At 40.7% G+C, this 25,161-nt stretch overlaps 2 protein-coding genes across 2 annotated transcripts; one reads left to right on the forward strand and one right to left on the reverse strand.

The window, feature by feature from the left end:
- Positions 1-3,080: 3,080 nt before the first annotated feature.
- On the reverse strand, positions 3,081-4,309 carry uts2a (urotensin 2, alpha). Its single transcript, XM_030767768.1, has 4 exons — positions 4,204-4,309; positions 3,696-3,821; positions 3,308-3,345; positions 3,081-3,185 (listed from the first exon to the last, which is right to left on the reverse strand). The coding sequence occupies exons 1-4, from the start codon at positions 4,307-4,309 to the stop codon at positions 3,081-3,083; spliced, it is 375 nt and encodes a 124-aa protein (XP_030623628.1).
- Positions 4,310-7,524: 3,215 nt separating this feature from the next.
- On the forward strand, positions 7,525-23,749 carry ccdc187 (coiled-coil domain containing 187). Its single transcript, XM_030769951.1, has 11 exons — positions 7,525-7,630; positions 13,250-13,312; positions 13,822-13,951; positions 14,192-14,282; positions 18,082-18,160; positions 21,750-21,865; positions 22,044-22,121; positions 22,223-22,354; positions 22,965-23,059; positions 23,146-23,228; positions 23,332-23,749. Exons 1-11 carry the CDS (start codon positions 7,582-7,584, stop codon positions 23,493-23,495), a joined length of 1,080 nt encoding a protein of 359 aa, XP_030625811.1. The 5' UTR covers positions 7,525-7,581; the 3' UTR covers positions 23,496-23,749.
- The last annotated feature ends 1,412 nt before the right edge of the window (positions 23,750-25,161 follow it).

A 25,161-nucleotide genomic window follows, 5' to 3' on the forward strand; every position in this document is an offset into this window, starting at 1 on the left:
GGGATTTGATATATAATTCAGTCTGGGGTAGTGGCTGATTAGTAAAACTAAAAAAATTAATAAATAAAAATTGATGAAAGCGATTTTGATTGCTGTCAGCCCTGTGTTTTAGTCCTGTGGTATAGTGGTCAGTGTTAAGATGAGGTGATTTTTCCAGTTCAGTGTACATTGTAATAAATGTTTTAGTTTTACACAAACTGTAATAGGGCAGGCCATGAGTACATCTTCACTGTGAAGTGGAAAACACATGAAGTGTAAATTTTACTTCAAATGACCTTTGTTGTGGATTGTTTTTGGGTCCTTTTTCTGTTTGTTTTTCTGTTTATTTTTGGTTGATTGTCAAAAAACATCAAGACATATGCCCAGTGTCTAGGGCAGCTGTTCCATGTTCCACTGAAATATATTTAGGACCACTACATTCATGCAAACTTGTAATGGAGTAACACTTCTGTCACTTTTTCAACATCGTACAGTTACAAGCACACAGCCATTGATGGACACTGCTTAAAAATACTGACTCTCATTATGTTCACATATAATGACAAATTCTCTTCATCTTTTTGGTTTCTATATAATTATTATTCATATGGTGTATTCATACATATTTATTGGGGAAAAACAATTTAGCACTGGATTCTATCACAGGTTTGGATTGAGTGTGGATTTGAATGATGTGAATGTTGAAAGATAAGCTCATGACCCGAAAATACAATTTAGACATTTTAGTAAAAAAAAAAAGAAAAAAAAAAAAAAAGACATTCATTTTTGACAATGCATGTTTATCTCTGCCGTGTTGTATATCGGCTTGGACATGGTCTTTGTATGGTATTGCAAGTTAGCTCACAGGTACCTCATAATTAAGGTTTGGGTTTTTTTTCTATTAAACTGTACTAATTTCTATGAATGACCACCTTTTCCTCCTCATCTTTGGTCTGCACCCATACTTCAGAATGGTAGGCACATAACAGGGATAACAGGGCAGAAAACCATCTCACTAAGTTTTCCACTTGTGGACTCAGAGCAATAAACCTATCTTATGAAGTGGAGACCTGTTGACCTAATGAAAACTAAAGAATTGGACACCTATAGCTGACTTAACTCTTATGCAAATGCCAGTATTGCAAGATTAGCATTCAGTAGTTTATGGACAGCAATTATGCGACACCCTTTACCAAGCTGCACGTTTTCACCACTTCCAAACTTCACAAAATACTGGTCCTGCTTTTATACAAGCTAGTGGGGCCCACCCCATCACTTTGCATGTAAAATTAGTGTTAGAGTTTCTTCTCCTCTCCAACTGTCTCCCCTCCCCCCTTCTCTCTCTCTCTCCCCCTCCCTCGCTCTCTCTTTCTCTCCCTCCATCTTTACCTGTTATTTAGTCCTCTTTCCTTCCTAATCCCCTTCTCTGTTTCACTCCTTATTTTCTGTTTTCCTGTTGTGTTTTCCTTTATCTTTGATCCCTCCTCTGGTTTGTAAGTTTTATTTTTGTAATTGTGCATGAACAAGCGTCACTGAATCGATGGATATGTTTAAAGAAAAAAAAAAAAGAAAAGAAAAAAAAAAAAAAGAAAAAAATTCAGCTGCTGAAGCCATGCAAAACGTTTTGAATTGCCCTTAAAATATGAAAGATGTTTTCTGAATGCTTTATATTCTTTCTGCTGTAAAATAATAAAAAAAGAGGAAAAAATGAAGAAAAATCCATTTTAGTATGATACTTTATTTGCTGTTTATTTCAGAATCACTGTTTGATTCTCCCTCTGGCTGCATCATAACTCACCTGTGCCCTCTGCTGGGCATTTGAGTCACTTTTCCACACGGTAGTCAGCAATGTCAGAGAGTTGCCCTGCTTTTCCTATCCCTCTGTTCCATTCGTAACACATGAACTCTCTCTATTTTAGTATCTTTTGCTTTCTCCCTGTTTCGCGCTCTCTCTTTATCTCTGGCACACACACACACACACACACACACACAGAAAGTCTTCGTGCACTACTAATACTCTCTAAAAATGTTCAAACTTCACTTGATGTGTCTATGAAATATATGTGTATGTATGTATGTATAGATAGATAGATAGAACTCATAGAGATTTCTAAGACAAATGATAGGGATCGTATTATGTTATCTTGATCTGTCATAAATATGGAAGGTCATCTGAGCCCTCAGTGACTGGTATGGGTTATCATCAGTGCCAGATCTTGACTGTTTAAACAGCAGATGATTATATCAGACAAACTGTGGTCTATCTGGAGAAAGGAACTTCCACAGCTCCTGCTCTAAGCCACATTTCGAACCAGGTATTTACTCACACGCTTCTTTCACAGTGGCACCACTTTAGTGTGAATATGATGTAACTGGTCAGTAACTATATGTCCTTAGCTATGTGTTGGTTATTGCTAATGTCTCATGTTGGTGCTTGTGTGTGTGTGTGTGGGTGTAGGTGTGTGTTTGTATGTGTGTGTGTGTGTATGTGCACGTGCGCACACATGCACTCATGTAAACACATTGAAATGTTTAATTTCAGCTAGTTAGTACTGATTGCCCTCAGAAATTTTCCAAAATTAACAAAGGGAGTTGTCATGAGAGCTTTTCTAAACATTAGTGTTTATTTGTATTCAGCATTCTGCCATTACCTATGAAAATACAGCATTACCATTTTACTTAAATGTTCAAAATCATGAGAGCATCCCATCATAGATTACACAGATGACAAAGACAAATACATATAAACTGATAAAAACTCAGTTTTCCCTCAAATGGAGCAATGTCAACACATACACATCCATATACATTTTTACCTGCTAATATCATAAGGGCACCAGATTTATTACTAAACCATGATAGATTTGGGATCAAATGGAACAAAATTTAAATGCAGTGTTTGAGTGATTACGTAATCAAACTAACTACATTACAAAGTAACAGAAGTTTTGGGGGTTTTTTTCTTCATTTGAGCATTAGAACTTCCATGTGCTGGTATTTATGCATCTGTGAGGGAGAGCACGAGATGTGTGTGTGTGTGCGCGTGCAAACATTTGTTGTGGTTATACAGTTGAGACTGAGTACCATTCAGCAGGAAAGTCTTAAACACAGTACTTCCAGAAACAGTCAGCGCCGTTGCCTCTCTTCCTGTACTGTCGTCTAATACCGAGAGGACGGCTTTGTTGACTTGGTTTCTCCAGTAGAACCTGAGTGATAAATTTTAGCGGCAGCAAGTTAATCATTAACTCTTGGTTAAGTAGTAGTGCAGAAAGGTGTTGTAGTAGTGTCTAGTTTTCTGGCATATATCTAATGACTCATTCCTTCTCACCTCTCTCAGGACTTCTCTGGGGAGCAGTCCAGTTTGACCTTGTGGAGAAACAACACAGACAATTCAATACATGAAAATCACTGAGGTACAAGGCCTCATAGCCACAATCTAAATAGGCCTTCATTATAAAGTAGAATTTATTTAAATGGAACACATTATATATTACGTTTTTTTTTGTTTGTTTTTTTGTTTTTTTTGCATGTTTAATTTATCTACTTCTTGAAGAGCAAATTGTTTTGTTTCTATTTTTAGTCTTTCATCCCTTTGTTCATGGTATCCCAACCATGCACACTTTAATTCTTGCAAACCATTTGAATCAACATCTCAACAAATATATCAAAGTCTTGTAAATTGTAAATATACCCTAGTCAACTGACAGTACTCTCACCATCTCTGCTGAGTTCTTTGCTGGGTTGTGTTGAGTAACCCAGACCTGTAATTGTCTGCAGGAGGTCGCTCAGATCAGTGAGGGACAAGTCCTCTGCCCCTGCAGCCCCGCCCTCACCCACCGCTACTGAAACAGCAAAAGCACAGACAGTGACAGCCAAAACTCCAAAATGTACTTTCAACTTTATGTTTTGTCCTAGTACTAACTTGGATTTCAATCTTTGACAGATTATCATTTATGAACATTTTATCTTTATCAACTTTGGCACTGAGAGCCAAGGCATTTGCCTTTCCTATTAAAGCTCTCCACAGGAATTATATCAGCAAAACGCATTTCCTTTTGAATGTTCTCACTGTCAAAGTGCCCTAAATAACAGACCTTAAAATGTTAGGGTTTTCAAGCAATTTATCTCCTACATTTATCCTTCTTTTTACTAGAAAGCTGTATTTTCTAATGCCTGACCAGACCACGGGAGTTCAGGAAATATTAGTGCAAGGATGCCACTCACCTGGTCCAGAGTACGCCATCTCTGCAGAATCTGTAATGGGATGGGCAAGAAGAGGCCCAAAGGTGAGCAGAAGCACAGCCCAAGACAGGAGCAGGTTCCAGAGCATCTCTGTTGCGATAGTGGGAATCAACGTAGGGTAGCTGGGTGAAATAATGGAGCTGGAGCTGTTTGATGTCTGAGATGTGAACACCAATGGTTCCTAGAGGTTATATACTGACAAATCTGAATACGTCAGAGTAGGGTCACTCCGCTGTTTTTATTTTGTCATATTTCTTCAAATCAGGGACCGGTCAAATAGATGCATGAATGAATTGGCCAATAAAATACGTGTACGCTCTTTCCCTCGGAGCAGGAATTTTACCACCGTGGATTTGATTAACCTGTTTTTTTAGTGAGGGCATAAATTTGCAGAGCACAGGTGTGCAAACCTCCTTATATCAAACAAGTTAAAACAATAAGGAGATGCGGTGGAACAAGAAGACATGACAGATGAACTGACGGCATATTTTGCTGATAAATTATTTAAGTTGAGAGTTCATTAAAGTGTCCATTCCCTTATCATGGTCAGTCTGTTAGGTGTGGATGCAGTTAACTGTGAGATTATCTGGATATCATCATTGTGTTTTGTGATGTAATTTGCTTTGATGAACAAAAACAATGACTGATAACTTTGAATGAGAATACAGTAAGAGGCTCTGTGATCTCTTTTATATGAAAGTGGAAAGCTGAATTTAATGCCTCTGAGAACTGAGAAAAGTTGCTTGAGAAATGTCGATCACTTTGTAGATGGATTATTTTTTCCGTGCAGTTAAATCTCTGCAGTAAAGATGTAGACTAGACTAGACTGCTTGACATTTGTATTTGAGGTTTATAATGGACTGAGTGTTCGTCACTGCTGTGTAAATCGATTTGCCTGACACTCAGAATACTCTCTGGCCATCTCACAAAAGGATTAATGGGTGACTTCATTTTCCTCTACCCCTGCTATAAATTTGCTTATGTGTCTATGCAACATAACAAGAATTGCAAGCTGTCATCGGTGACAAATGCTTTTATAGAGTGGAAAAAAAGAGCCCTTGTACAGTAAGAATTGCATACATTTAATTGTATAGACCACAGTAAATGTGCATCACATTGTGTTTCAGAGGTTTATGATGGTAGTGATGTCTTGCTTTAACATGGTCCACTGAGATTGGTGTGTTTATCAGCAAACGACACAGCTCCTCTAAATCAGACTGATGCAAATTTGACATTTGCGAGAGGATATCAAGAGGAGGCACAAAAGAGTCCAACTGAAAGGAGACAAATGACCCTTACTCTTCTTTCTTTTTTTTTTCATTATTATTATTATTATCAGACAAAACAGGCTGGCACTTTTTGGAGAGTTAAATTTAAAAATACAGGTGTTCTGAAATGTTTTAATCTAATAGACAGGTATCCAAACTAGTCTCGTAGAGCTGCATGTTCTTCAAGTGTTTGTTCTAGTTGTGTCCTGTAATACCAGTCTAAAGCAACTCACCCAGGCTTAACTAGTATTACTTGAAATATTTAACAAATATTAATGTAATTTCAATTTATAATGATATCAAATATAACAAATATTTAATTTCATATGGTATTAAATAGAGTATTTAATCCAACATTTAAGTCACTACAACAGAACATTTCATTAAAGAGGACAGGCCCATGGTGCTGAGACTCTAAAAAAAAGACCTTTATTGTAGTGGAGCAAAGTGTTTAGGATCTGTTCCCGTGCTTTGCCTAAAATGTTCTAATTCCATGACACCAGCAGATGGCAGAAAGATATTAAACTGAGGGCTATTTGTATTCATTACCACTAAATACATAAAGACAAAACATTAAATTGTAAGGTAAAATTTAGTAATTATAGTTATTCCCCTTAAAAGCTTTTTTCGTATACTGTAATAAAATTTTCTTTTTTTTTTTCTAAATTATGACAGGAAAATGTTTTTGCTTACTCTCTTGAAGAGTAATGCAATATTTATTTCATACTTTTTTTCAACATTTTGAAATTAGTGCTATATCTGAAAGCCTAACACAATTATGCTGGCTTCGTTGGAACCACACAGACTAGTTCCCGCTGCGTTCCCAATGCGGGGGTGGGAAGTTTGTCCGTGCTAGGTTACCATCCATGTACCAGCTTGATGGCTTTGTTTCATTTACAAAAATAGGAAAAGGTTTCCACCTTGTTGGAGATTTGAAAGTGAACAGTTGCCGAGAGCTGTGAATCAACTGTCCTGGCAGTTTAATTTGTTTACACGTGAACAAAAGAAAAGCAGATTTTGATCGTTCACTTAACATGCTCAGCCGAGACGCTTCAGTCGATTCGATGTCCCATTTTTAAAAGTTGACGCGATTCAGGTAAGTTGCCATAACACGGACTAGTAGCTGACTTTTGAAAAGAAAACATAAAGATGGTATTCACTGTAACAGTAAAAACTGGTATTGGAACTGAAATTTGCTTTTTACGCAGAAGCAAGTAAGGACTGCCGAATTCGAGTGTTAATGAATGTTTTAAAAGCGAAATTCTACTGTTGTCGCTCTGAGAATCCACTCAAAAATGCGTTTGTCCGGCGATAGGTGCTTTAAAATTATTGCCTTGTTCGGCAGGAGTTGTGTCTCTTTTTTCTCTTCAATGTACGTCTTTCTGTCAGAATCGCCCTGTAAATCCCAAAAGCCCCAGTCGTTTTGTAATCAAACAAATGCTGTCTCCTCTCTCGATTTCGTTTAGAGTGTAATTGAAAGAACATGCCTGCACGAGCAGAAAAGGTAGAGTTTAATTTACTTTGTGTCTGAGCATTATAGTGCTAAAAGACACAAAGAACGTATGGCTGCTTGGGCATAATGTAGTAAAGCCATGATATTTCTAGCACTGAAAACCCAACTTAAATGAAGGAAAAATAATCTAATGTCAGATGAGCCTCGGCACGTCAGCCGTGAGATTTGTTGTTGCAGCTCTCCTTGCCACCAAATCAAGGATAATTTTGCCTTGCTATCATGGAGAAGATGTTCTCATTTGAGCTCAAAACTCAGATTTGAAGACATCTAGTTACTGTAAACAAAACAACTCGAAATGTACTAATGCAGAAACTGTTTACATTCCATGTTGAAAGACACACTTTTACACTTCAGATATAAGCTGGGATCTAATAATGAATTGTTTTCTGTACAGGGATTTTCTGGAACTTGCGGGCATTGGTTTTATTCTCTCATTGTTACTCCCTGCTCATATGTCTCCTCACAACCTGGCCCCTGTTTTCAACACTGATGTCACCTCCCCTCCTCGGGAGTAGGCATTGTTCAGTCTGCATTACTGAGCTGGGAATGAGATGAAGGTCTGATCTCTGCACCACAGCCATGACAGAGCTGGAGGTAGATCAGTCCAACCTGCCCAAGGTCCAGGAAGGTAAGCTCTCTCTCTCTCTCTCTCTCTCTCTGTCTTTGCATTTCTGTGCTGATGCTTATGGCAACCGTCACATTCAGTCATGTTCCTAGCTGTGAATGCTCAGTGAAGACGACTAGTTGTTTTTGAACCACATACATGCATATAGCCCTTTTGCCTTCACTGTGCCTCTGGGTGTAGACATGACTGATGAGTTGCCATAGCCGCACGGAACTGATAAGACCGTGGAATGTGACCCTTACACCAGGGCTTTCTGTTTGACATGATGTCTCAGATGCAGTTGAGACAAGATTTGTTTTTGCTTTAAAAAAAAAAAAAAAACAGCCAAAACTTTTAATCTCATACACAGTTTCACGATTGCTTTCACACACAATTGCCTTTCTTTTCATTGTTTACTCATTATGTTTCTTAACTTTTTTGTTCCATTAGCTCCTTTCCTTTTTGTTTTGGTGTAGTTGATATTTAGTGTGGATTTGGAAGCTAGTTAGATCTGTCAGGCCACTGCAAAATAACAGTCCCTGTATCTCTGCCTCTCTCACAGAGGAAAACTGGGAAGATGTGTTCCCTTTCCGCTCCTCTGTTCACAAACAAAGCTCTTATTGTCTCAGACTCCATTTTTACGCTTAAATAAGCAGTGGCACAGAACAAAGACACTGTTAGCCACAAGACATAATGTCCACAACACGCTTAATTAATTTCCTTACAGTATCTGTAGAAATGTTCTTTTCATTGTGTTCTACATGTGTCACCTAGAGTTAGCTGTATCATCAAGTTTTATAAACTATTTATTTAAACAGATGAATGTTTTTATTCCACAGCTACTCGAATTACACTAGAAAATCTCAGATTCTTCAGTCTTGCAAAGTTTGTTTGCAGACCAGTTTCCTGTGGCCTGATGTTCCAATTCTCTCTTCTTGACCTGTCACCCCCCTTGTCCAAAAAAAAAAAGTCCAGCCAAGTAGGCTAATGTCTCTTTGTTTCCACGCTCCCCTTATCAGTTCCTGTGTGCTTTTTTTTCCACCCTGTCAAGACTCCTGCTATGCAGACAGGCCCCAGGAGTGACTCCCCCCTCTCCATATGCTCTTTGCCCTCTCTGTGTCACTCACTCTACTGACTCCCCTGACCCCTGTCCCCAGTCTGGAGGAAACCCTCCAAACCCCAGTCATTATATCTGTACCCCAGTGCTGACTGGACTGTTCTTTACATTAAGGCTAAGAGATGGGGGAGGGGCCCAAATTGGAAGAGTAGAGAGTTGAGGCTTAAAAATAGAAGCCATGTCACTTTCTCCTAGCTCAGGCTTGCCTCTGACGACTGTCGTGAATTTACTTTTATTGCCACTTTCAGAGTGTGTTGGATTAGATGACTTGAGCTGTCGCTGGCAGATCTTTCTCTGCGTCAGCGACAGCGGCGCAGTGTTGACAGTCGGAGACGAGAGTGTTAAAAAGAGATGTAAATGCTAAGCTGTAATTTTCCAATGTATCGCCTCAAGCTTGAGCTTCTACACTGTACTCCTCATACCTGCTGGGGTAAATTGCTTTGAAGGGTTGCAGGTTGCTAAACGTGTTCTAATGATGTCCTAACATTTGTGCTCTTCCCTTGTCAGTCTTGTCTTAAAATGATCAGGAGCTGCTTCAGTTTATTTTTTGAGGAGTGATGTTTTCAGCCTGTCTCAGCGCCTGTCGAATGGTGTGAAGTTCTGATTGTGTAATACCTGTTGTATGTAAAGTACCTGTTGAACATGTGTGAGTCTTTTGCTTTGTAATTTGACTCTCTAAGATGGGAAAACAAGTTAGCCCAGTATATGGACACACCCTCTTTCTCCCAGTCCCCTCTGCAGTCTGCTCAGAGACTTGAAATCCAATTTGACAGTCTGGTAAAACACTTCGCCCGATCTAGTCAACAAGCTATGTGGACAGATTATATTTAATCCCAACTACTACTGCACGGAGGTCTGGCTGCACCGGGTCAGTGGCAGGTGGCTGATCCAGTTAGTAGAGTAATGTCCTGTTAGCGACATGGTGCAAGGTGAGGTGTAATTGTTCTTGGCAGATGAATACACGATACAGCCTTTCCTTCATGGTGTGTGTACGGCAGTTGTATCGTGTGAGCGGTTGAGTTCATTTCTGTGTTTCTGCTTACTTTCCCAAAAATGTATCCCCGTTTTTTGTTGTATTTTTTTCCGAACACGGGGATCTCTCCTATCTGTATTTACATAGTTAGACAAAGACAAGACATCCTCAGTTCAGGTCGCTCCGCACACTCTGCCTGTTCATGTAAACCCTCTATTGACTGGGCCATTGTTACTGCAGGGTGTGCACACTGCTAGTAGAAGGTCAATGTCCTCTCTGTGCTCATAGTTTCTGCCAATTCCAAAAGATTTGTTTGTGAGAATACACATTGTAGAGAGTATTATTTTGTCTTTCACTGTGTAAGCTAAAGGTAATTATGGTTCTGCGTATTGTCTGTGGACAGAATTAGAGGCTGGAGCAGATGTGGTTTACGGTAGTTGTCTGTCTTGTGCTTTCCCTTTGTATAAGAAGATCTGTAAGTTCTGTTGTCTAAGTGTGACCGACGTGACCTGCGAGCAGGAGGAAGATGTCAGCTGTGAATAGTATTAATACAAATATGTTTTTAAGTGCGCTACACAAACACTTTGCAGAGATGCAGTGTTTAGTGAGCCAAAAAACATGAGCATCACTCATGGTCTGTGCAGAATATTCTCTGTATCTGAAACAGGGAGACAGACATATCTGGTGTCATTTGGATTCTTTGTGTCAGTATGTTTTGAAATGCATAGACTGCATTATTGTATATTGTATATCTCAGCATCTATTAATTTATGCACTTATTTTTCACACTTACTTACACACTCTTTTTTTTTTTTTAACACTCCTAGTGCCCAAAATGCGCAGTGCAAATTTAAACAAGCTCTGTTTCACACACCTGTTCAGAGAGCCCTGAAGGAAGACCTTGAGCATGCCTTTCGGTCTCTCTCTCTCTTTCTCCGAATTTCCCTCTCTGTCTATGTCACCCTGTCAGTCAAACAAAGAAGATTTCAACTGTATATGTTCCTTCCCTGAATGATCCTGTACAAACTTTGAAAAATTAAATCATCCACTGAAGATTAAGTGAAACTCTAATAAATTAAATACCCATAAGACTTTAAGGTAAGGTATCACAAAAAATGGTCCTTAGTTTGTTTTTTGGTTTTTTTTGGTTTTTTAAAAGGAGGGTATTCAGGTGTTTTCAGGTGAACCATTCTTCTGCTTCTCAGTTTTCCTCACTGCTTCACTTTTCAATGCTTGCCCACATCTGGAGATATTTACTCCCTTTGTGTGTATGTGTGTGTGTGTGTGTGTGTGTGTGTGTGTGTGTGTGTGTGTGTGTGTGTGTGTGTGTGTGAGGGAGAAAGTAACTTGATGAGTGCTATATCCATGTGCAGCAGGTGGGCTTTTGGGGTTGGGGGCAGTGGTAAATGGATTTGGCTTATTGGACGTTTGGCATAGAGAGAGATGTTCCTCTCCAGAAAGGAAATCCCACAGATGGATCATAAAATGACAGTCATGGTTGATCAAATTTAGAGGGGTCAAAAGGTCACTCCCAGCAGACAGCCCGTCTGAATCCCTAAGCCTTGAATGCAAGAACTACACTATAGATAGAATCTGCACCAGCTGCTTGGGTCATAGGCTGTGTCAGAAACGTCTGGCTTGACATTTTTTTACTATGGACTAGTATAAAGGAAACGGTAGTCTAGATAACCCGTGAGCACTGAATGGCTGAGATCAGTGCTATTTTAGCTCACAGAGCACAGGCTGTGCTTGTTCTCCTCAGGGAGGGGTGGCAGTAGATTTACAGAAACCTCACTTTTACTGCTCTTTTGTGCTATAATTCTCCGAGGTTGACCGCAGCCCAGAACCGCAGCTTCGATCTGGAGCTCGTAGTTCAGCTGCCGTCTCAATTACAGGCCGACTGCTCCAGTGAGACATGCTGGACGACCCAAGAGCTTCTAAAACCACAGACTTTGGTTGTGACCAGACAAATTTAGAAGGATGGTGTATGAGTCGGGAGTTGTTTGTGAGGATAGGATTAAAGAATGATAGGCTAATGGGGCAGTGCTGGAAGTGTGTCAGTGTTTGTGTTTCGGCTGAGGCAAACGCTGTGCACTGCTATGTCTGAGTGACATAAAGCAAAAAACGTGCCCAACGTGTTTACCACCTTTACTCCGTGTCACGGAGTGGACATTATTGTGCAACACTGATGTTATGCTTGTGACATTTTTTTGTTTTGTGCTTAACTCACAAAGGAATGAGAAATACTACAAGATCCCACACGTAGACTACGGTCTCAGAATGATTCAAGATGCCAAAACAATTCCAAACATGTAAACATCTTTGACAATGTTAAACATTTGGAGCAGTGATATTCCACTAAGAAAATTATATTGATACACACACATACTATGTCAAGAGGTTTATGTGGTTGGAAATATATATATGTTTGACTGCAAATGTGGGTTTATGTATAGTAAACATGTTAGCTTGCTGTTTCACTGGACGTTGGCACTTCAGTAGCCTACAAACAAACAGTGGGAGTAAGGATGACACATGTTTCTGTGTCGTTAATTGTGTCTTAATGAAACCTGTTTAACAGAAAAGAAATACATATTATCATTACAGGTCAATAGCCATGTGTCAGGTTTTGAATCAAAACACTTTAATCTTCTGTTCCCGGTGGCAATGGGTACGCTGGCCTGTTTAATCTCTGGAACTGATTCCCGTTTCCAGTGTAATTTGTGAATGAGGCGGAACTGAAATGTAAACACCCCTGTGTTGAGACTGGACGACTGAATCAGTGAATCAGTTGTTGTGACCCTGGCATAAGCACAGACTGCTGGCTTCTGCTTTCCCTATTGTTTTGAGCTCCGTAAAGTGTTTAGAGCACAAGACCTCCAGTGCCAAAACCTCAACTGCTGTTTTCTCCTTCTTTCCTGTCAACTTCATCCAGTTTCTGTAATGCAGTTTTTTTATGTGGTTTTATACGGCCTACACTGTAGTAAAACTGCATTATAAAAGTTGAGTTTAAAGAGGGCTGTGGTAATAAACACTCAGTGGCGAGAAAGCTGAGTTTCAGTGGCCAGCACTAAACAAGAATATAATATCTGAAATATTGTGTTTCTGAATGAGGTTACAACTTTGTCTTTGTAGTGTCAAATGTTTCTATAAAGTCAAGAGTAAGACTCAAACATTAGACACACGATGATATTAGCTTGTGAAGTCATTCATGTCCTGTTGAAGAGTCAGATATCAGGCAATGCTTTCCCTGACAAAAACTGGCTGTCTCAAATTACCAGCTTGCATTATCTGAAGCATATGTTTGAGACAGCACAGATGTTGTCAAAGTCTTTGGAGACTTGGATGAGCACAATTGATGTAAGCTGGCGGTTGAGCAGATGAGCTGCCTTTTCAGCAGTATTGGTTTACTTCTTTTTTCAAAAAGTTCACCTTTTAGAACATGTGGTTTTCATCTTCTCTTCATATTTCTTTCTCTTTCTTTTATGAAGGTTTTGACAGCATTGTGGGTTCACACTAGTGTATTAAATGATCTGTTTTTTTTTCCTCTCAGTGTGCCAGTGTTTTGCTGTGCTGGAGGACGGAGCATTAGCTCATAACTTACAAGAACAGGAAAGTAAGTCGAGCCAATCACTCAGCAGTTATGTAGTTGTAGATACAGTGTGGCGCTTCTGGCATGATCCTTAATCCTCCAATTACTGCTTGCGTGACGTTGGCTGAATCTTTGCATGCTCTGTCATTGAGCAGTGTTGTCAAACTCCGGTCCACGTGTGCTGTGGCGTATTTGCTTCAAGCCTGAACTGCATCATCCAATTTTCATTGGTGATCTCATCCCCAGATCTATGCAGCGTAGCTAATTATTGACATCAGGAGATACAGTATAGGTGTTCCAGCTCTCAAGGACTGGAGTTTGAACAGCAGATGATTTTTTTCATTTTATGAGCAGGCACTAAATTCTGTTTTTTTATTTTTGTTGTTGTTGTTGTTTGTTTGTATTTTGTTTTTTGCACGCCATTTTAATCTTATAATATTTTCCATAATGCATGCCAGCTGTGAATGAGCTGAATTGCTAGTGGTCTTTTTCCTGAAATCTGATAGTAAAACTATAGCCCTGTCCTTTAACAGTTGAACAGTACTACAGCTCGAATGTGCAGCGGAGTCAGCTGGTACAGAATGATATCCGAATTGCCAGGAGATTACAAGATGAGGAGGAGCAAATAGCCACGGTGCTCCAGCGTCAGGCCTCTAGCCGACTGTAAGAGCACCACACACACACACACACATTTCTGAAACTCTTCAAAGTATTGTTTGTATAAACTGTCAGTCTAATGAAATACACTTGTACATACCTCCTGTAGTGCTTCATTTTTTCATTGCATTGATAGTGAGTCCAAATGTCCAGTGAGAACCTTCTGATCATTGCGTCATAAACAGATTTAATGCTTTAGATGTGTACATGAATTCAGTCCTCTTGTTTTCTCCTCTCTGTTGGCAGGGAGCAGCAGGACTCAGAATATGCTCGACTGATTCAGGAGGAGATTCAGCGATGTGCAGAGGAGGCCCGAAGGAGAGAGCAGGAAGACGAGGTGAGGGGGAAAAAAAAAAAGGAAAAGAAAATATGATCCATTTTATCTGGAATTTGTTGGTCTTGTCTCCAAAAGCTTTGTCACGTAGCAGGTAGTTTAGATCATGCTTATACAGTTACCCTCTTTAGCCTCTCGATGTGGAAGGTCCAAATGGGCCCATAATTAATGAGGTCACTCCAGTGTGCCCAATGAGAGCTGATTTATCCAACCGCCTGGAACGCTCTGTCACAGCTATCTGAGTGCTGGCAAAGGTCAGCTGAGAGAACAAGCACAGAGCAATCTTTCTTAATGACAAGTCAAACAATTACAGCGGTAATTGATTTCAGACACACTGTACTATAAATAATCTTGCCAGCAGTGAGAAGAGAGAGGGCATAGGGAAGAGTTATAGACACAGTATTTTGGATTAGCTGCAGTAATGGGCTTTGGCTAAGTCAGCCCAGGGCCCTTTACACTGTAAGTCCCACATGTGTTTGTTGTGCTACTCTATTTCATCCGAAAGTTTAGCTGAAGACTGCTCTGTTTTTGCATTAATCTAGACAAGGCAGAGCTGAACATTGGAGACATGCATGAAGATGACACTATAATGTAGGGGTTTCATACTCCAGCCTTCAAGGGCCACATTATCTGCTGGTGTTTGATCAAACTGTACCATTATGCCAGTTCATTTCACAGGTTAGCTCCCCTCTAGAACAGTAGATGTGGTGGGCTAAAGTTTGACTGGTGTGGTTTAGAGGAACTACATGGCTAAATTGGCAGTTTAAAGGACAGTTTTGTGCATTATTTTTTCACCTTAATGCTCTAATTTTGAAAGGACTCCATTGGTGGGGAGTTGAAGAATTCCCCTGGATGTGAGAGTTTTCTGTGAGTGGTTCCACAATGTCCCAGTGTTTCTAGCTATTTGATAGAATTTGGAACCTAAGCTATCGCAGCCAGCAGCATGCTTTTAAGTCACAACACATTTGTTATAAATCATTTTAAAAAGTCGATATTAAAAAAACAAAGCAAAACCAAAAATATATAAATAAGCTTTTCCGTACATAGCTTTGGAATGAGCATTTTCTTCCCAGCTCAGTCCAGCCGTTCTTGACTGCCCACACAGTAGCAACCCTCAGTGTGTACACAGGCAGAAGTAGTCTGAAGGGCCAGGGTTTGGCAGAACAAACTCTAGTGTGTATTTAACACTCTCTCCACTACAATGTTAAGTGTCAGACATGTAAAACAGATGTTTGCTTTCCTGAACCTTTCTCTGTCTGCAGTAAGAAAAGAGAGGAGAGGGTTAACGCAGCCTCAGCACATGTGGGAAACTGCTAAGACTCCCAAGGAAAAATATTTTTCTTTAGTCTGTAATTTTCTCTTGCAAGTCACTGCCTAAAAATACTGCCTTATAAAGATCTTAGGCGATTCATGTGAGACAGAAACTTCATTTGTTTGTAACCACGGTGATTTGGGTGGAGTTATTTCAGGGGAGTGGCTTAAAGAACTCCCTGTTGCTGTAAATGGCTATATGAATGTTTTATGGGTCATATAAACATTGACTCACTCTCTGGTGACATGGCAAGTTGTTATGTCTTGTTCTTTTGACTTTAATGATAGGTAACAGTTCTGTCACGGGGTAAAATTATTCATGTTCACATAGTCCAAGGTGTGTCAGATATCATGATTCATGCAGTGTTGGATTGTAAAACTGATAATGAACTTCCTATAGTCATAACTGCCTTTGCATAACTCCTTTTGACCTCTGTACTGCTAACAGGGAGCTTCTTGGCCTAGCACTGGCATTCAGGCTTCATGTTCCGTCAGTCAAACCAACCAAAAACCTAGGTTTGACTTGGAGGGTTTAATTGGTGAACAATCTTACCCCACAGATACAGAGGCAACATCCGTTGTCCCCAGGTGTAGATTAGTGTTGTTTTGGTTCTAAAATACGTGTAGTTTTGGCCTGATTTCAATTAGGAATCTTCGCAGGTATTCAGATTGTACTTTCAAAAGATGTTCTGATAAGGTCTTCTCTTAAAGCTAGTTAATGCCATTTTAAAACATTAACTATTAATATTTCCACCCCAGCTGCCTAACTTTAAGTAAACTCCAGTAGCCACCTGATTTTGTCATCTAAATATCTTCAGCACACTGCTTCTTGCCCTTTCACACTAATACTGCTCCACTGATATAGCCAAGGCCACTACAGTGCAGTGCAGTACAGTACAGTGCAAAGCATTGCCTCTTCAGCCAAACAAACACTAGTGTCTCCTCTAATTGATTTGTGCATTAAACCTCCATCTGCTTTTCTGTGAGGACAGTTACCGGGGCAGAGTGGGGCTTGGCCGACTGTCTGCTTAAGCTGAGGTGAGAACCCTGAGCTCGTCGATTGGCTCTTCCCACTGCGAGTTGTAGGGTGTGTGTCGTTAAATGAAGGCTGACAACGGGGCTTTGCCCTGCGGCTTGGCAGTGGATAGGGTATCAGACAGACTGGAGGACTGCGGGATAGAGGGAGACACACAGAGGCATGCTGGGTTGTTGAGGTGTGAGGGAAGAGAAAGCAGATCTATGCTGTTATAGAAACTCAGCACATTTTCCAGTCAGACGAAAGGTTGGCAAGCATGAATGGCTCCCTTCCTGTTTTTCCCATTGTGTCAGCCCAAATGGGATGTGCTGTAAATAGCAGTCCACGCACCCTGAAGTGAAGGAGGCCCAGTTCTAAAACTGCTAGGTGGACCTGCCATTTGTGCCCACAACCTGGGTCCATTATCTGTTGTGGTGGGTCTCGTCCAAGCTTCAGCCAATATTCTGAAATATGTTAGACAGCCATCTAGTGGCAATATGGTGTAAGTGTTCACCCCCTGCTTTCCTCCTCCACACCACCCCCATGTGCTCACTCTGCAGCACATTTTTCATATTTCACTTTTTTCAAACTCATATTGAAATCTTTTTCAGACACTTATATGTATGTTATAAGTAAGTTGTACCTTTCAAATTATATTAGCAATTATATCAAAATTGAACATTTCCTCATCATTTGTGTGGGTGTGTTTCAAGGTTCTGAAATTTAAAATAAACCAGTATGTTGTTTGTGTTATTTTCAAAAGTCAAAGTGTAAGTTAAGGAAACTGTGTCTGCAGTGCTGGGGCTTAGCTTTAAGACCTCTTTAATATGTGCACCATCAGTGGAAAATTTTTGTTGTTGTTGTTGATGATGTTTTGAATGATTGGTGGAACATTAGGGGGAAACTCTTCCGTTATGACCATTTTCACACCACCTCAGACATTGCCCACAGTGGTAAACCAGGCTGTGTGTGAGTGTCAGGCATAACTGCTGCACGCTCTGCACAACAGATGTCTCTGACCTTTTTTTTTTTTTTTTAACATGTGCAGTGGGCTTGAGATCTAAGAGTCGTTGGTGCTGAAAACTTTGATACTTACAGTACTTGTGGAAATTCCCTTTGCTCACGCCTCTGGTGTTACAGAAAAGGTGGGCGTTAAGTGTGTCAGTCTATTTTTATGTGTCTGAAGTATTGACCTCCAAATAGGTCCACAGGTCAAAGACTGAAGCAATAAAAAAGAAAGACTTGTTCAGTTCTGTGTTGTAAGCATTTTCTCCCAAAGAATTTGTCCCTGCGCTTTAATCTATCTGTTAAGCAAACAAATGTCATTACAAACACAGGTCATTACACTTCACCTGGAGCATTTAACTGAAAAGAACATTTCATATAGCAAATCTAGTAAAACGTTCAGGTGTCAGTTTGTACAGTGCCTTGGTTACCATACCATGTCTGTGTTTTTTTTTTTTTTTTTAAATATAGGAAATAGCAAAAAGAATACAGGAAGAGGAAGAGCTGCTTGTCAGACAGAGGTGCAGAAGTCGAACAACTGACAATGGAGGTATATTTATGCTCCCGTCTCATGTATATCGACATTTTTTATTTCTCGCCGTTTCTCCTCTCATGCTGTCGTCAGTGTGGGTTTTTAGTGACTGAGTCATTTGACTCTCGGGCATCAGTTTGACTTATCTTGTCAGAGTGTCATAGGCTTTGATGTGGCTATACACTCTTTCCATGTCTTGTGTCATTCTTAGATGCGTCTGCACGGATGTGCGTGTGCGTGTGTGTACGTGTGTGTGTACGTGTGTGTGTGTGTGTGCTTCCTTACACTGACCCAGTCCAGTGCTGCTGTCAGAGGTTTATCTGGGCGTATTTTCCTTCTGTCTATCTGAGTCAGCAGTTTTACACCTGAATCAGAACGCACATGGTCAGTGTCGCTAGGTCAACTAAAGTATTAAATTAACATTAGAAATGATCTCAGTAGTTCCAGTGAGACCATCAGTGTATTCTCTGTCTGTGTGTTTGTGAAAGAAGTTTAATAAGTAGAGTGATTTGTCGCATGTTAAAATTGCTCTAAATTTTGCATTGGCTTGGCATAGAATTGGTTTGATACTTGAGAAATTTTGATCACTAAAAGAGAGATAATTTGTTTGACTTTACTCTCTGCTTCGTGTATTTTATAGCTTCCTTATCTTATCTCTGAGAGATCTGTTAGTTCAGTGTGAAATCAGATAATAAACTTGAGGAAAAGCAATGATTAAGAAACATTTCCTGGCTGCAAAATATAATCATGCTTGAAATTCACTGTTCACATCTCTACCATGAAGCTTTGTTGAATAGATACTGCCTGTTAACAGGACAGAAACATGGGAGAGCAATTATACTGCTTTGAACAAGTAACTTAAATTAGAACAGAAGTTTCTCTCTGTTTGCCTAAATACTGAATCAGCCATCCTTCCATGTTAAAATGAAGACTGGACACACCCCAGATATCATTCATTTCTCCTATTTTCTCTCCTGTTACTGAGTTACAGTTACTGAGCCACAGTTTTTACAGCTCAGCACCATTTTGTTAAAATAGTTTCACCATAATTGAAAACAACATTCATGAATGTAGACGCTCCCTAGGTTGCCCTTGACTGTACCCAGATCAGAGGTGAAGGTGTTTAGAAGAAGGAGATTTGCGGCCCAGTAGTTAGCACGGTTGTTTGCTCTCTGGTTTGACTTTGTTCTGCCTGACTGACCGTCTTGCTCTCTCTGTCCTTCTTTTCTGGCACACTGTGCCCCGGGGGAAAATTTCTCATTTTCATTTTGACCCAGTGAATACATCTTTACACAAACTGTCATACAGTTTAAAGATGTTACGATCTGTTTCCTTCCCTCATCGTTATTTTCTTGCATTTGTGCATGTATTATTTACATTGTCAGACTTCACATATCATAACTCTCTCTACAGTTGTTGCTAGTGGATAAATGTAACATTGACATTCTGTGTGTATACATGTATTGACCACTTGTCTCACTCACTGCGGTAACTGTACATTAGCTGCTAACTGTGGCTTCACTTGTCTAAACACTAACACCATCCATCCCCACATCCTTGCTTTGTGTTTGCATGTTTGGCTTGACCAAAGAGAACTACAGTGCTCCTGCCCCACCATACCCATCCTATTCTGCTCCAGTCTTGCTCAGCGGAGAGGAGGGTGAGGAGGAGCAGTACCTCTTCCCTCCGGCCCGCAGATGGCAACACTCTTCCTCTCCCTCCAACTCAGACTTTGAGGAAGACCTCAGAGAACATTGCAGGCCCGTGCACAGGGTCACCAGAGATCAGGTTTACCGGAACTACAGAACCGCTGAGGACCAGAGAGGTCCGCTTACCCGGGTCAGAACTTCTTCTGCTTCGGACAACAGAAGCTGCACGAGCCAGAGCAGCAGAGTGCCCCAGCTCTCAGGCGGATGGGCTGATGCTTTACAGCTCATAAAGAATGACTTGAGCAAACAGGGCTACCTGAGCGGCAGTTCTGAAGACGAAATGCTCTTTGAACCGGTTTGCAGACTGGAAGAAATACTGAACCAGTACCGGAACAGTTCTACTGAGACCAGCCACAGGGGAAAAGGAACACGCCACAGCAGCATCAGAGAGAGCGTAGGCAGAACGTGGCAGGGTGACAGAGCAAGCCGGACGGACAGCTACAGGAGCTCTGACTATAAGGATAACAGTAGTGTTAAATATGAACCTAGAAGAGTGAGGCGGTACAATAGCAGCTGCAGTGATTACAGACCCTCTCGAGTGGGTAGCTGGAGCTTCAGGGACAGCAGGGAGAAACGGGTTCACTTTCAGGATGAGAGAAGCCGCTTTAGTGGTTACAATGGGGACAGCCAAAGAGCTTTAGAAGGAAGGCCCAATGGTTTTAGGGAGCAAAGAGAAGCAGAAGACTTCCATAATAGCATAGAAAGTCAGTCACTGGGCAGACAAGACAGCCGTCGCATAACTCAGCTTTCGAGAGACAGTCCTTTGAGGCGTAGTTACCATGGAGATGTCAGAGTGGTCAGGAGAACATCACAGTGCGCTAACAGCAGAGATTTCAGCCATGGTGACAGACGTCATGGAAACGGGAGGAGGGCTTATGAGAGCCAATCCATACAAGAGTCTAGTGTAGCAGAATTCACTGAAGAGAACAGCTCAGGTGGGCTGAGAGAGAGGGGGAGGGGGGAGGGAGGGAACCACAGATTCAGTAGAAACCACAGACAGAGAGTGCAGTCACTCGGAGAGTACTGTAGGGAAGAGGAAGAAGGAGACAGTAGGCGTTACCATGGTGGCCGAAGGACAAGACCCAGTTTAAGTGAGCGAAGGGAAGAGTACGAGGAGGAGAGGACAAGTACAGACGAAGAGGAGGAGGAGGAGAGGGAGAGGAGGAGAAGGAGGGAGGAGAGGCGGCCGCGGAGACTTCAGCGGAGCCGTAGTCTCTCTTGCAGAGGGCGATCTTCCAGAGCAGGTAACCTGCGGCTGAACCCCTCCCCTGCCTGGTCAGAGGCCCGAATACTCTACCGACCCCTTCTGTTCATCTCCTCACCTCTGTCAATCTGCTACTGCCTCCGATCAGTCAAAGTGGATTATCTCTGTACATGTATTAGGCATGGGTCTCATGGGTCTTAATCTCTCTCTGTCTCTCTGATTGAATTGCGTTTGCAGTGGATGTTGGTGTCTTGGTTTGGGGAGTTTCAGTTTCATTTCCACCTCTCTCCCTGTGTCTCCCTCTCTCCCTTTCTTCCCTCTATCCCATTATGTAAAAAAAAAAGTGTGAATCAACAAGTTTCTCTTTCACATTCACTTTTGGTTTGTCTGTGGAATTTACCATCAGTGATTTGAAATTTTTCCCACTCTGAATGTGCTTCTCATTTTTTTTGATTTGTTAAATGCTGTTCTAGGCAACAGTGTGCATTACTGGCACGCTTTCCCCTAATTCTCAAATTTGAATAAAGCCAAAATGGGAATGTACACATCCAGTGAAGGGAATCTACCTGGCTTGAATAGTTTTCTTCTGAAGCAAACCTCTTGCAGGTGATGGTGGTCAATGGAAGTCCCCCAGCCCAGAGTTCTCCCTTTAAGTTTCAACAAAACCTAAGTCTGTTCTTTCCCTTTCCATCAGGGGCACTGTTGAGCAGAGAGGACGCATCATTACACCTAAGGGAGCTGCAGCAGGTCCTGCAGGATGAGGAGCTGGCTCGCACGCTGCAGGAGGAAGAGAATAAACTGCTTAGAGGGGTAATGAGGCCTGAGTCATGCAACTGAATGGCTAATTTCACTCAAATTGTTGCACAACCCCAGACGGCTGAGAATGTATTCCGTTTTTTTTAGATATTTTCATATGTTCATAGCTTAGATGTAATTCTAGATCTAAACTTGACCTATTCTTATGATTTATCTTTTATTCCCATTTCAGAATCCTCAGTCTTCCCGTCTTCTCCGGAGGCAATACCCGGAGGGAGATTTCAGAGCTGCCCAAGTCGCTCAGGATGAGGTGAGTAGGTGGCTTTAAAAAACAAAATCGGGTTGTAACATCTTGTGTCCTTGCGTTAATCTTAGATATTTTTCTCCCACTCTTCTGTCTATGTCTGTCAGGAAATTGCTCGTTTTATACAGAAGCAGGAGATCCGAACTCAGCGGCGTTCTCGTGAGTTTGACGGTGTGGGTCCAGGGCAGAATAGAGATATGCCTGATGTGAATGACAGGAGGGTAACCCACGAGAGACAGGTGAGTGCTCATAGTTGTAAAAAAAAATAATACCCAAGGTTTTTCACATCTGAACTCATTGTTTTCACCGGTCACAGACTCCAAAGAATTTGGCAGACATAGTTTATCTTGGAAAATGCACCAGAAAGTTCCTGAAAAAGCATTCATTTCATCATGCCGGAAAGCTGTTCACTCTATGTTTGCCTTCTAAGTGAAATGCTTTCCCAGGCTCTGAAACTGTCTGAAATTTGGTTGCTAAGTAACAGCAATAAATAAACAGTTTGGTAATTCCTAATTAGGGAGGAATTAGGCCAGCCGTGGCCTAAAGATCAGGGAAACAGTGTGTGTGCGTGATCATGGAGATTTACATTTACATTACGGGGAACTTTAATGGAGAGTTAATCTGTCTTTATTATTAGTAGGCACTTTCAAATATTTATCAGAAGCTGACCCATGTACTATGAGATTTCAGTGTGGAGTATGTGTGAACAAAGGTTCTTGGCCATTGGCCATGCCCTAACCAATCTACACTGCTTCATAGTGTAGCTCAGAGCTTATGCACTGTTAAGATCTAGTTTTGTGGGTGGAAACAGTGCTAATGTTTAGTAACAAAGTCTTGGGTCTGGGTCAGGTCCAGAGGGAGAGACTGGATTCTGAGGGTCTTCCATCTCCAACTGAGGACTGTTCGCCAGACCACCAACCTCCAAGCCCTATCTCCATGGCAGCGTGAGTCCAAGTGCTTTCAAACATAGAGTTGTGTCCAATCTAGATGTGACACATCATAGCACTGACCAGAAAGCATGTCTCCATAGGCAACCTGTCAGGAACATTGCGGAGGAGCTGGACCCTACCTTTCAGAGAAAAGAGAGCACAAGAGCAGAACACACCATTTCTGGTAAAGCCATCAGAGAGCTCTTTTATGAAAGTGAAAGAAGAATATCTGGCTTAGTGTGAGACATGTTCAAACAACACCTTTTCTTGCTCTCTTTGTGTCTCAGAAACTTGCCAACCTCAGGCCGCTCCTCAGGTGGGTTTGTATGACCAGACTGAAGAGCCTGCATTTGTACCACCCACAAAGCGACAGAGTGAGAAAGGTGGACGGGGGAAATCCAAAGAGAAAAAGGAGAGTGTCAGACAAAGAGAAAACTGTAAACAGCAATGACACTCACCTGCTCAAAGTTCAGTTAAGGTCACTTCAACAGGGAAGAGCTGTAACACGACTCTAATTGCAGCAATATGTCCAGTATTGTCTATGGTTTCCTCATAGATTTACGATCAGGACATCTCATTTATCTCTCATCCTTTTATGATTAGATTTCCTCTTCACAACTTAGCTACTGAGAGAACTCTCGAAGTCATGTAAACAAGCAGCTGTTTGGGACAGTCATCTTTCACTTGGTTTATTCAGAGTGACCGACTGTTTTTCCCCTATTTACCGTTTTGACATCATTGGTCTCATTTGTTGCAACTGGAAGTGAAACGGCAAAGTACCTGAGGACAAATTACATAATTATTTTCAGAGAAATTTTGTAACAAAGGTAGTAGAAGATTCTGAGAATTTCACGGGTATGTGACTCTAAAATTTGTCTGATACACTGAAGCTCTAGAGGTCTTTGCTCAGTTATTGTACACCTATAGGCATTTGTTATATTATTAACAATTCATTGGTTGTACTTTCAATTAAATTACAGGTATCCAAGACACTCATAATCTCTAGATGTTTATTAAAAGTGAACAGTTAGAACAACTTACTAACACTAATGTTAAAGGCATATGTGAGATAGTCAAAGCTGTAATGTGGACACAGTGGCATTATTGTTGTTAGTTATTCTCTTGTGTATTTTTTTTTCTTACTTGACTGTGTGTAATTTTATTACACTACTTGCACAAAACACAGCCATTTAAATTAGGATAATCTCTCTACCTGTATTGCTCCTGTTTTGACATCATTTCACTGTGGAGGGTATTCTTATAGATACGTATGTTTTAGACGACGATTAAGACAATGGTTTCCTACACTGTTCTCGTTTCTTGTAAATGGAAGGTGGGGTGAACCACATCTCACACACCACACAATATAAGGTGTGTATAATAGTGCTTCATAGTATATGTATGTGTGACGTTTCAGTGCTTTACATGGTATCCTGTTGATAGTGAGCTAAACAGAGCCTCTCACGCTAGCTGAGTCACCTTGAATTTTCCAGTACCTCGATTCTTAACTCTATGCAATGTAAATAGTTCTTTATGACTGTTCCTTTGTCTTTTGAGGCTTGCTATATGCTCAAAAGCTGGAGATGTAAATACCTTGGGAAAACACCCATTTAATGAGAAATTTCATTAAAAAGAAGACTGCCTGTGATATAGAATGAAAGTAAAAGACAATTTTAATACCATGTTTTGTTAAAATAATCATTGATTTTTATTATCTATGAAAGACTAAGGTACACTGATGAAGTGGAGTCTTTGTGTGATTTTTCAGCCATCGGCAAACTGCCAGTGGTAATGATTTGCTTTCTTTCTCAAGTTTTCTTGTCAACAATGGAGACAGGTTAGAACTCACTCACAGACTGTGCCAATACAAGTGAATTTATGTATGTATTCTATACAGCTACTTTCAGAAATTTAAGTAACTTCAAAAATAAGAGTTTTACAATAAGATACATGATAAAAAAAAAAAGATATAAAAATATATACATATATACATATATATATATATATATGTATGTCTATATACATATTTAGGAGTCACAATACAATGTAACAGTATTCACAACTACAACTAGTAAAAGTCAAAACAGTGAATTTCACAAGTTAGGTCCCAGAGTAAT

The sequence above is a fragment of the Chanos chanos genome, chromosome 3 (assembly GCF_902362185.1).
Source record: "Chanos chanos chromosome 3, fChaCha1.1, whole genome shotgun sequence".
Lineage (NCBI taxonomy): Eukaryota > Metazoa > Chordata > Actinopteri > Gonorynchiformes > Chanidae > Chanos > Chanos chanos.

Coding starts and splice junctions, on each gene's coding strand:
- uts2a (XM_030767768.1), bottom strand. CDS start 4,309: ATGCTCTGGAACCTGCTCCTGTCTTGGGCTGTGCTTCTGCTCACCTTT. Junction 3,822..4,203: donor GATGGCGTACTCTGGACCAG/GTGAGTGGCATC, acceptor TTGCTGTTTCAG/TAGCGGTGGGTGAGGGCGGG. Junction 3,186..3,307: donor CCAGAGAAGTCCTGAGAGAG/GTGAGAAGGAAT, acceptor TTTATCACTCAG/GTTCTACTGGAGAAACCAAG.
- ccdc187 (XM_030769951.1), top strand. CDS start 7,582: ATGACAGAGCTGGAGGTAGATCAGTCCAACCTGCCCAAGGTCCAGGAA. Junction 13,313..13,821: donor TAACTTACAAGAACAGGAAA/GTAAGTCGAGCC, acceptor GTCCTTTAACAG/TTGAACAGTACTACAGCTCG. Junction 14,283..18,081: donor GGAGAGAGCAGGAAGACGAG/GTGAGGGGGAAA, acceptor TTTTAAATATAG/GAAATAGCAAAAAGAATACA.